We start from the raw sequence: 12,500 nt of genomic DNA, 5'->3' as shown, positions 1-12,500 counted from the left end.
TCCTCCATTCCTTTTATTTTTTTTCTCTTATTATTTCCTTTAGGATTCTCTTTCTTGTATTATGGCTCCTTCCTCATTTTTCCTTTTCCACAGCTTTGATTTATAAATGCTGCATTGGAAATCAGTCGTCCTTCTCTCCACATTTTTGTTCTTTCTTCGGTGATGTAGACCTATACCTTTATTTTTCTTACTTATTTCTATTGTTATAGAAATAAGTATGTTTTGAAGGGGTGCCATCCATGCCCACCAACACTGTCCACCACAGCCACTGCATGATATCATCCCATTCACAACCGAAGGGTTAATAGATGATTTTACTGCTAAGAAAGCCTTAGAGGTAAATGTATAATCATTACACAGAAGGGGTGTATATCCTAGTCATTGTAGATTATGATAATACTAATCACCATGAAGTATGATACATACACACATATAATATACATATATATATATATATATATATATATATATATATATATATATATATATATATATATATATATATATATATATATATATATATATATATATTCTTATCAGCACTCGCTGAAGGATCCTTCAGAATTGCAGGTTTTACCAGATTGCCGAGTTCTGTGGCACTGACCAAAGGCAGGGAGTGGTTACTCTACAGGTCCATTTCAAAACTCCTCATTTCTCCAGTGGACACACTAAGGGAGAAGTGTGCCTGAGGATTTGCTGCGTCAGTCTCTGATCGATTCACGGAACTTGAAAACCTGACTCATCCAGTAGCTCTGTGGGAGTCCTTCAAGCACAAAACACTTGAAGCAGCTCAGGAGTCCATTGGTGAACACCTGAGGGCAAGACAGAACTTCATCTCCCTGGAGACACTGGAAGCCACTGAAGCATATTGCGTGGCCCAGCTGAATGGCAATCAAGACTTGCACCATTCCTTGGCGAGTAGGCCTTGGACACTGCTGAGAAGGGACAAGGTACAGTTCATCAGGAACCTTGCTGAGGAGGTGAAGGCTATTTCGCGGTAAATGACCTTTGCCCTGCCTCCCAAGCCCTGAGAAAACTGAACTCAAAGTCCTTCTTGCAGATGACTGCAGTCCGCTCAGTGGATGGACAGATCTTAGATCATGTTGGGGTTTGTGAACATTGGACTGAGTATTTTGAGCAGTTGTACCAACAGTTAGTTTGGATGCAAGTGGTATCGCAATACCTATGCTGGACCTAAATGAGGTTAGGATGGCTGAAGAATGGGAAAGCCACAGGCATATGTGATATCTCTGCTGAACTGCTAAAGGCTGAAGGTGAACCTTTGGCATGGGGCTTGCATGCAGTCTTGGCTGCCATCTGGCAGTCTGGTTCCATTCCCCCTGATCTGTTGAGGGGCTTGGTGATCCCTCTCTGGAATGGGAAAGGGGATCATTGGGACTGACCAACCTATGTGTTGTCAATGCCTTGATACTTCCAGTTTTGCTCTATGGAAGCAAAACCTGGACACTGCCTAGTGTCTTGGAGTCTCATCTTGATGCCTATTGTAACTAGTCTCTTCCGCGGATCATGGGTACAATTGGCAGGACCATGTGTCCAATCAACGGCTACACCGTGAGACTGGCATGGAACCTGTTACTTGCATAATCCGGGATCGCCAACTCAGGCTATATGGGAACATAGTTCGTTTCCCTGTGGATGACCCTGCCCATCAGATTGTCTCTTTAAGAGACAATCCTTGGTGAAGGAGGTCCATGGGATAACCCAGGAGGTCATGGCTTAGGCAGCTCAACCAGTCCTGTCTTGTGGAGTTAGAGATGGATACTCGCCATGAGGGCCCTCGTGGCTGGAAGCAAAGGGTGGATGCAACCATGTTCCCCTGTCAGCATTAGCCCCTTGATGATGATGATGTGTGTGTGTATTATATATATATATATATATATATATATATATAGATATAGATATAGATATAGATATAGATATAGATATATAGATATATATATAATATATATATATATATATATATATATATATATATATATATATATATATATATATATATATATATATATATATATATATATATATATATATATATATATATATATATATATATATATATATATATATATGTATGTATATATGTGTCTACAGAAAGGATTAATCCTTTCTTGTGATTTATTGTAAAACAAAATTTGAGTCTTATTGTAAAGTGAAAACATGTCTGTTAGGGAAATCTGTATGATCTCACATTGCTTCAGGTAAAGAGCCCTAACAATGTAATCTTATAAGATGCTGTTTCACTTTGTCAGGGACATCGTTACGCATGTCATCATTTGAAGAACCCACAAGAGACCCAGACGTATGGGGTCCCCCCCCTCCCCGTGACCCGGACGTATGGCCTCCACCAACTCCTGCTGATCACAAGTATGTAAACCATATTCAGACTTTTTTTTTTTTTTTTTTTTTTTTTTTTTTTTTTTTTTTTTTTTTTATAGAGGTCTCCCCTTTAAATCCAGAATTAATTTGTACATTAATTATTTTTCCTTACCAATGGAGACAAAGATGATTACTTTTCCTATTAATATTGTTTTAGCAGCACAAAAGCATTCCACCACAAATTTCATTAAAAAAAAACAAAAGAATTACAATCCACCAGCAAGATCTTAAAAATCTGTTTTTACCACAGGTCCTCCCCTCAAGTGAAGCCTACTCGAGGGCCAAAGAAGCAGGACTCCAGCAAGAACACAGGTCTTACTAGGGGCACCAAGGCCAGCCAGAAGAAAGGAGCGGACGCAAAGGGCCGAGGCCGAGATGACAAATCCTCCGACCGCAAGACCAAGAAAGATGCTGATAAGAAGGAGGAAAAGGTCATCTCTTTACTCTTCCATTCTTCCTTTTTTTGCATCTTAACTTTGGTCTTGTTTATCAGTAGATATAATATCCTTTGGAACAGTGATATCTATGATGTTATTCTAAAGGACATTCTTCAAATGCATATCTTATGTATTTCTCTGATTATTTAACTTCTTCAAAAGTTCATCATACTTACTGACTCTTCACAGCAGGGTGGAGGAGGAAAAGAAGAAAACCGAGCCGGGAATGAAGAGGACGAAGAGAAGAAATTCGACCCCAGTGGCTATGATCGCGACCTGGTGGATATGATCGAGCGAGACATTGTGCAGAAGAACCCAAGTATCCGATGGAATGACATTGCTGACCTGCATGAGGCCAAGAGACTGCTTGAGGAAGCTGTCGTCCTGCCCATGCTCATGCCCGATTTCTTTAAGGTGCAGTAAAAGATTGGCAGGGGTATATGATCACATTTGGGGAAGAGAGGAATGAGCTTTTTTGGGGGTATATGATTACATTTGGGGAAGAGAGTAATTAGCTTTTTTTTTTTTTTCAGTCTTTAGTCCTGTTTTCAGACAGAATAACAAGTTGTTTTTTCTTCTTCTTTTTTCTTTTTTTTTCTTCTTTCTTCCTTTCTTTCTGGGAAAAGAAAAAAGCTTGGGAAATAGATGTATTGATAAGAAGCAAAGCATTCCTCAACAATAAAATGAATATCATATCCTTGATTAGAAGACACTTGAGTAAAATATAATTTAACAGATTTAATGAAGTAGAACCACATTTATCAGGGTGTTCATAAATGTTTAGCTTGGCTTGAAATTTATTATAAATGTCTTGTTGGTATGAGCTTTTGTACCTTTTGATAAAATATAGAAAGAAAACAATTTGCTGAATTAAAAACAAAGAAAAAGAGATATATTTGTAACCTAATGTGAGCTATTGATCAAAAGTAAATAACATATATTACTTTTGTAAAAAGCTTGACATACTAATATTTATAATGCTTAACCATCCAATAAATATAGCCTCGTATGCCAATATTTTCCAGAGTTTGATATCAGTGTACTCAGATTTAAAGGAATTTATCTCAAGCAGGTAGATAGAAAATAATAAATTGCCCTAAGAAAGAGTTTTCCTTAGATATTTCTTTTAAAAATTATTTTGCATTTGTATTAGTATCATGCATTTTTAGACATTGAAATTTTAAAGGTACTTACCAGCAAAGCTTCCTCATATAAGGAGTCACTTAATTTGGAATGGCTTAGGGGCACCAGCCTGGGTGCACATAGGGCATCAGCTGGTCATAATGTGGAAAACCTACAGCTTCTGCAAGTGAATGTACCCACTCACTCATTCACCCAATAGCCAACTTTTCCAATTTTTATGCTTTCACCAAAGATAGATTTAATTTTTGCAGCTGAAGAATACTAGTTTATGCACCTGATGGCATTTTTCTGATCCTGATGTATTGCTTGGTACTCTTCTAGCTGCCCCAGTTTCTTCTCTACAAACAAAGCTGAAGTCGTTGCTAGAATGATGTGATTGATCAGTTAGAAAAACAAGTTTATCATGCACCAGATGTTACAGCATATTCACTTGTCATTGATGATTTAGTGACCAAATTACCAAAATTACCAAATTCGGCTTACATGAGCGGCCACTCTGTCGGGTGGCGGCTTGTAGGCTAGGCACATGTGAACACGTGCGTGTAGTGAAAATGTAGTAAAAAGATTATGCCTCCTATTTGCGAAGTTATTTTATCTTTTTACACAAGCATTTTTAGCTTTTAGGCCATTTGTTAATGTCCACATTTGCTATTTGATTTGCATTATCCAGATGGAAATAGATTTTTTCTTTGCAGACTCCATATCATCTCTCTAGGTAGTCTACAACTCAGTGCAAGAAAAATAAAACTATGTAACACTTTGTTATTTGTGTCATTTTTTTTTATGTAATATTCAATTTTCTGTAATACAACCTGCATTCTCAGTCACGGTGCCAGGAATATGATGCTGAGCATGGAAATGGTGTCCTCTGTGCAGCCGGCACTCCTCCAGTCACAGCTCACTGACATTACATTCCACATCCGTACATCAATGGGAATAATGCAATGTCACCAAATGAGTAAAATATACCTCACAAGAGGTTTATGGCTTGTGACAACTCTTTTCAATCGCCCTGACCTTCAGCCGAAATGCTCACAATCATAGGTTTGGCCTGCTGCCAGATTTTCCCATGACAGCATGTTCATGTCACCTGCCCCTCAAACCAGATTTTATCATGATATGATATGATAGTCACGTCCAAGGGGTTAAGGATGGTTTATTTCTAAGTTTTATACAGATTGGTTCCTCCAGAAATAAACATTGCTGGTTGCTTTTCCAGGGCATCCGACGGCCTTGGAAGGGTGTGTTGATGGTGGGACCACCAGGCACAGGCAAGACCATGCTGGCTAAGGCAGTTGCAACTGAATGCGGCACAACGTTCTTTAACGTCTCTTCTTCAACACTTACATCTAAGTATCGTGGAGAATCAGAGAAGTTGGTGAGACTTCTATTTGAAATGGTAAGTTAAATAGACTAATGGTTTGTCAAAGGTGAAAAGAGACAATTTGTTAACACATAATTTTTTTGTATTGATATATCATTATTGAATTTACCTATTTCTGTCTTTTTCCCCTTGATGTACTATCCATTATGTAATTGTTTTTGTAATTAACAGGCTAGATTTTATGCTCCAAGTACCATCTTCATTGATGAAATAGACTCCCTTTGCTCCCGGAGAGGATCAGAGTCAGAGCATGAAGCTTCAAGACGTGTCAAGTCAGAGCTCCTTATGCAAATGGATGGAATTCAGTCCTCAGAGTAAGACATCCTCTCTCTTCCACTGTCTGTTTCTCTTACTCCTCTCTCTCTCTCTCTCTCTCTCTCTCTCTCTCTCTCTCTCTCTCTCTCTGTTTCCTCTCCCTTTCTGTGTCTCTTTCCTCTCTCTTGTTCTTTCTTTCTCTTCCTTTTTCCTCTCTCCTCTCTCCTCTCTCCTCTTTCCTCTCTCCTCTCCCCCCCACCTCTCTCTCTCTCTCTCTCTCTCTCTCTCTCTCTCTCTCTCTCTCTCTCTCTCTCTCTCTCTCTCTCTCAAAATATGTAACTTGCCCTTTTAAAACAGTCATTAGAATTAATTCAAAAATGCATTTTACAAATGAAGACAACAAGTTGGTTAATAGAAATATTTCACTTGCAGTTCCGATGAGCCTAAGGTGGTGATGGTCCTTGCAGCGACCAACTTCCCTTGGGATATTGATGAGGCCTTGAGGAGACGTCTGGAGAAAAGGATTTATATACCTTTACCCAATGGTTTGCACAGTGAATTGCTGATGTTCCCTCCCTCCCTTTATCTCTTCCACACTCGCTCTCTGAAGCGAGTAATGGCAGGAATCATTTTTTTAAGTATCTTTGAGGAGAAAGATATTTAGTTAATACTCAAGTAAATATAGTGTAGATGATAATATGGTCTATTCTTTCCTAACAGCTGAAGGTAGAGAAGCTCTTTTGTCAATCAACTTGCGTGAAGTGAAAACTGATGGAGATGTTAATCTGGGTGAAATTGCAAATATGTTGGATGGCTACTCAGGAGCAGATATTACTAATGTGTGCAGGTACATCTTAAATGTTTGTTTCTGTTATACATAATCTGATGATCCTCTGTCACAGAATATTGTTGAATTCTTCTCCTTTGCATGTTAACATAATTTGTTTAAGATATTCATTGTAACTGCTTCCTTTGCAGGGATGCATCTATGATGTCTATGCGTCGTAAAATAGCAGGATTAAAACCAGACGAAATCCGTGCCATTTCCAAAGAAGAACTAGATCTGCCTGTCACTCAGCAGGACTTCCATGATGCAATAATGAAATGTAATAAGTCTGTATCACAGGATGACCTTGAAAAGTATGAGATGTGGATGAGGGAATTTGGGTCTTCCTGAGGATATTCACAATACAATAGGAAAGTGGAAAGTCTATTACAGTGATATGTGCACACTTCCTAGGAGTAAATGTGCAAGGAAATATATTGTGTGCTGCAGCAAAACAATGCACTGTAGGTTTCTGCTTCAAAATATAAACTAATTGCTACAACTAATAAAGCAGAAGTCACAAGGTCAGATAATTCATGCTAATACTATAGGCTGTCTACTATTTCACTGAAATAATTCTTAATGATTTGCATAGTTTTTTTGACGGAGCTCTCTGTATCTTTCTTGGGAGGCTTAAATAAGAATATTCAAATACAGGGAATGATAATATACTATATGATAATATATACAGAACACAATACTTACATTAAAAATGGTGCTGAAATTACTTATTTTTTAGGTAAATTCCTTTCTAGTTCTGTTGTTGTTAACTGTTGACTACTTTTACAAGTTGCAATATGAAATCTAGCATGAAGATATTGATTCATTAACTGCATGAAAATCAGTCCATCACATATATATTTTTAACTAAAGATGTCCTAGAGGAGGGATGTATTACTATTACTTTAATGGTCATAACTCATGTCAATCCATGCATTAAATCAGTGGAAATAGATGGTGGAAAGTGCAAATGTCATTGCCTCTCTCTCTCAAGTTGCCTTTTATGTATATATTTATGTTTATTAAGTAATGCATTAGCCTGTTTTTGATACTGTTATTCATATGAAAATGGATATTCATGATATCAATAAACAAGGTATAGGTTTATGTGTGTATGTATGTATATATATGTATATGTATATATATATATATATATATATATATATATATATATATATATATATATATATATATATATATATATATATATATATGCAAGTGTGATAAAAGGCAATTTATATGTGTACTTAATGAATGCATTCCATGAATGAGTATGTGTGAAGGACATGAGTTATACATCATTATTCCTTTGTCAAAATATTTAGCAAAGGCTTTGCTTACTCATTCACACTCAGAGAATCCAAAGATTAATTTTGGTATTACAAGCTAATGCCAGAAAAAATATTTTGTATGGATAATCTCATATATATATATATACAGCATAAATAAAAACATATACCTTTAAATGTATTTCTTATTTTCTCATTCTCTGCTATATATATTTTGTCTCCCAATTTTACTCTATACTTAAAGTCCAATTATATTACATCCTATCATAAGATACTAATACTTAACACAGTGACTTCATATGACCTGTAGGTCACATCGTGGCAGATTTGGTTGTGGATCCAGGTGATGTCCTTTTCCCATCATGGTCATGGCTACAGAGGACTGGCTATTCTTGCATGCTCTGATTGCTTATTGGTTTGCATTAAAGGGATGAAATTTAGAACATAAATAGTTAACTTGCAAACCCTGAACCTATAAGTGACTTGAAGTCTAGTTTCCATGATCAGTCTCTTGATTTCAACTACGATTGTCATATGCACTCTGCCAGTGTGACTGTCCTGAAGTATGAATCTCAAAGTGGGAGAACTAAAGCCATGTATATAACTGTATACAATCACTTATTTCATAAGAATAAGATTTACAGTAAAAGGAAATCCTGCTTTTATCCCTCAGTAAAACCACATTCCATCTTATACTCGATATGTAACACCCCTATTTTATTGCAGTGGATTCTGATTTACAAAATCAGGCTACTACAGGTTTCATTCAAAACTAAAAGTGAATATCACGCATCTCTGAATATACAAAAGCATTAACCCCAAGCAGCCGGGGATGACGTACATAAATGCCATGCCCACTGAGTTTAATTTATTAATTATTTTTACACATGGATGGGTCCACAAGTACGAAGTCACCAATGAGCCAATTACGAGTTACAAGTGTGTAACACCCCTAATTTATTGCAATGGACTCTGATTTACAAAATCAGGCTACTACATGTTTCATTTAAAACTAAAAGTGAATATCACACATCTCTGAATATACAAAAGCATCAACCCAACAACAGCCGGGATGACATGTATACATATTATATATTATATATAATATATATATATATATATATATATATATATAATATATATATATATATATATATATATATATTATATATATATATATATATATATATATATAATATATTATATAATATATATATATATTTCATATATATAATACATATAAAAAAAAATACATCAACCAAAATACATAATACATATATAACTATATATATATATATAAATATAATATATATATATTATATTTATATATATATATATATATATATATATATATATAATACATATATATAATACATATATACATATATTAATACTATATATATAATATATATATATATATATATATTATATATATATATATTGTGTGGTGTGGTGTGTGTGTGTGTGTTGTGTGTGTGGGTGTGTTGTGTGTGTATGTTTGTTGTGTGGTGTAGTATGCATGTATGTATATATGTAATTATAATTATATATAAAATATAATATATGTATATATATATATATATAAAATATATATAATATATATATATATATATATATATATATTATATATATATATATTAAATATATATATATTATATATATATATATATATATATATATATATTATAATATATATTATATATATATATATACATGTCATCCCCGGCTGCTTGGGGTTGATGCTTTTGTATATTCAGAGATGTGTGATATTCACTTTTAGTTTTAAATGAAACATGTAGTAGCCTGATTTGTAAATCAGAGCCATTGCAATAAATTAGGGTGTTACACACTTGTAACTCGTAATTGGCTCATTGGTGACTTCGTACTTGGGACCCATCCATGTGTAAAAATAATTAATAAATTTAAAATCAGTGGGCATGGCATTTATGTACGTCCATCCCCGGCTGCTTGGGGTTAATGCTTTTGTATATTCAGAGATGCGTGATATTCACTTTTAGTTTTGAATGAAACCTGTAGTAGCCTGATTTTGTAAATCAGAATCCACTGCAATAAAATAGGGGTGTTACATATCGAGTATAAGATGGAATGTGGTTTTACTGAGGGATAAAAGCAGGATTTCCTTTTACTGTAAATCTTATTCTTATGAAATAAGTGATTGTATACAGTTATATACATGGCTTTAGTTCTCCCACTTTGAGATTCATACTTCAGGACAGTCACACTGGCAGAGTGCATATGACAATCGTAGTTGAAATCAAGAGACTGATCATGGAAACTAGACTTCAAGTCACTTATAGGTTCAGGGTTTGCAAGTTAACTATTTATGTTCTAAATTTCATCCCTTTAATGCAAACCAATAAGCAATCAGAGCATGCAAGAATAGCCAGTCCTCTGTAGCCATGACCATGATGGGAAAAGGACATCACCTGGATCCACAACCAAATCTGCCACGATGTGACCTACAGGTCATATGAAGTCACTGTGTTAAGTATTAGTATCTTATGATAGGATGTAATATAATTGGACTTTAAGTATAGAGTAAAATTGGGAGACAAAATATATATAGCAGAGAATGAGAAAATAAGAAATACATTTAAAGGTATATGTTTTTATTTATGCTGTATATATATATATATGAGATTATCCATACAAAATATTTTTTCTGGCATTAGCTTGTAATACCAAAATTAATCTTTGGATTCTCTGAGTGTGAATGAGTAAGCAAAGCCTTTGCTAAATATTTTGACAAAGGAATAATGATGTATAACTCATGTCCTTCACACATACTCATTCATGGAATGCATTCATTAAGTACACATATAAATTGCCTTTTATCACACTTGCATATATATATATATATATATATATATATATATATATATATATATATATATATATATATATATATATATATATATATATATATATATATATATATACATATACATATATATACATACATACACACATAAACCTATACCTTGTTTATTGATATCATGAATATCCATTTTCATATGAATAACAGTATCAAAAACAGGCTAATGCATTACTTAATAAACATAAATATATACATAAAAGGCAACTTGAGAGAGAGAGGCAATGACATTTGCACTTTCCACCATCTATTTCCACTGATTTAATGCATGGATTGACATGAGTTATGACCATTAAAGTAATAGTAATACATCCCTCCTCTAGGACATCTTTAGTTAAAAATATATATGTGATGGACTGATTTTCATGCAGTTAATGAATCAATATCTTCATGCTAGATTTCATATTGCAACTTGTAAAAGTAGTCAACAGTTAACAACAACAGAACTAGAAAGGAATTTACCTAAAAAATAAGTAATTTCAGCACCATTTTTAATGTAAGTATTGTGTTCTGTATATATTATCATATAGTATATTATCATTCCCTGTATTTGAATATTCTTATTTAAGCCTCCCAAGAAAGATACAGAGAGCTCCGTCAAAAAAACTATGCAAATCATTAAGAATTATTTCAGTGAAATAGTAGACAGCCTATAGTATTAGCATGAATTATCTGACCTTGTGACTTCTGCTTTATTAGTTGTAGCAATTAGTTTATATTTTGAAGCAGAAACCTACAGTGCATTGTTTTGCTGCAGCCACAATATATTTTCCTTGCACATTTACTCCTAGGAAGTGTGCACATATCACTGTAATAGACTTTCCACTTTCCTATTGTATGTGAATACCTCAGGAAGCCCAAATTCCCTCATCCACATCTCATACTTTTCAAGGTCATCCTGTGATACAGACTTATTACATTTCATTATTGCATCATGGAAGTCCTGCTGAGTGACAGGCAGATCTAGTTCTTCTTTGGAAATGCACGGATTTCGTCTGGTTTTAATCCTGCTATTTTACGACGCATAGACATCATAGATGCATCCCTGCAAAGGAAGCAGTTACAATGAATATCTTAAACAAATTATGTTAACATGCAAAGGAGAAGAATTCAACAATATTCTGTGACAGAGGATCATCAGATTATGTATAACAGAACAAACATTTAAGATGTACCTGCACACATTAGTAATATCTGCTCCTGAGTAGCCATCCAACATATTTGCAATTTCACCCAGATTAACATCTCCATCAGTTTTCACTTCACGCAAGTTGATTGACAAAAGGCTTCTCTACCTTCAGCTGTTAGGAAAGAATAGACCATATTATCATCTACACTATATTTACTTGAGTATTAACTAAATATCTTTCTCCTCAAAGATACTTAAAAAAATGATTCCTGCCATTACTCGCTTCAGAGAGCGAGTGTGGAAGAGATAAGGGAGGGAGGGAACATCAGCAATTCACTGTGCAAACCATTGGGTAAAGGTATATAAATCCTTTTCTCCAGACGTCTCCTCAAGGCCTCATCAATATCCCAAGGGAAGTTTGGTCGCTGCAAGGACCATCACCACCTTAGGCTCATCGGAACTGCAAGTGAAATATTTTCTATTAACCAACTTGTTGTCTTCATTTGTAAAATGCATTTTTGAATTAATTCTAATGACTGTTTTAAAGGGCAAGTTACATATTTTGAGAGAGAGAGAGAGAGAGAGAGAGAGAGAGAGAGAGAGAGAGAGAGAGAGAGAGAGAGAGAGAGAGAGAGAGGAGAGAGAGAGAGAGAAGAGAGAGAGAGAGAGAGAGAGAGAGAGAGAGAGAGAGAGAGAGGAGAGAGAGAGAGAGAGAGAGAGAGAGAGAGAGACGACGAGAGAGAG

At 34.8% G+C, this 12,500-nt stretch overlaps 1 protein-coding gene and 1 long non-coding RNA gene across 6 annotated transcripts in view; one reads left to right on the top strand and one right to left on the bottom strand.

Moving 5' to 3' along the window:
- Positions 1-7,908, top strand: part of LOC119578845 (katanin p60 ATPase-containing subunit A-like 1) — a 13,142-nt gene extending 5,234 nt beyond the window's left edge. For 2 of the 5 annotated variants that reach the window (XM_037926492.1, XM_037926489.1), the window contains 8 exons: positions 2,271-2,385; positions 2,648-2,828; positions 3,024-3,248; positions 5,197-5,376; positions 5,533-5,675; positions 6,049-6,161; positions 6,337-6,463; positions 6,595-7,418. In XM_037926492.1, coding sequence (XP_037782420.1) covers positions 2,271-2,385; positions 2,648-2,828; positions 3,024-3,248; positions 5,197-5,376; positions 5,533-5,675; positions 6,049-6,161; positions 6,337-6,463; positions 6,595-6,793 — 1,283 coding nt within the window. In that variant the 3' untranslated portion in view covers positions 6,794-7,418. Of the gene's footprint in view, positions 1-2,270; positions 2,386-2,647; positions 2,829-3,023; positions 3,249-5,196; positions 5,377-5,532; positions 5,676-6,048; positions 6,162-6,336; positions 6,464-6,594 lie in introns of all 5 variants that reach the window. The other 3 variants (XM_037926494.1, XM_037926493.1, XM_037926491.1) reach the window with 3 other exon arrangements.
- A 2,944-nt stretch (positions 7,909-10,852) lies between these two features.
- LOC119578844 lies at positions 10,853-12,169 on the bottom strand. Its single transcript, XR_005229220.1, has 3 exons — positions 12,103-12,169; positions 11,803-11,928; positions 10,853-11,672 (listed from the first exon to the last, which is right to left on the bottom strand). It is a non-coding gene; the product is annotated as an uncharacterized LOC119578844 (long non-coding RNA).
- Positions 12,170-12,500: the final 331 nt, after the last annotated feature.

The sequence above is a fragment of the Penaeus monodon genome, chromosome 11, assembly GCF_015228065.2.
Source record: "Penaeus monodon isolate SGIC_2016 chromosome 11, NSTDA_Pmon_1, whole genome shotgun sequence".
NCBI lineage: Eukaryota > Metazoa > Arthropoda > Malacostraca > Decapoda > Penaeidae > Penaeus > Penaeus monodon.
This window is presented reverse-complemented; position numbering and strand designations above follow the sequence as displayed.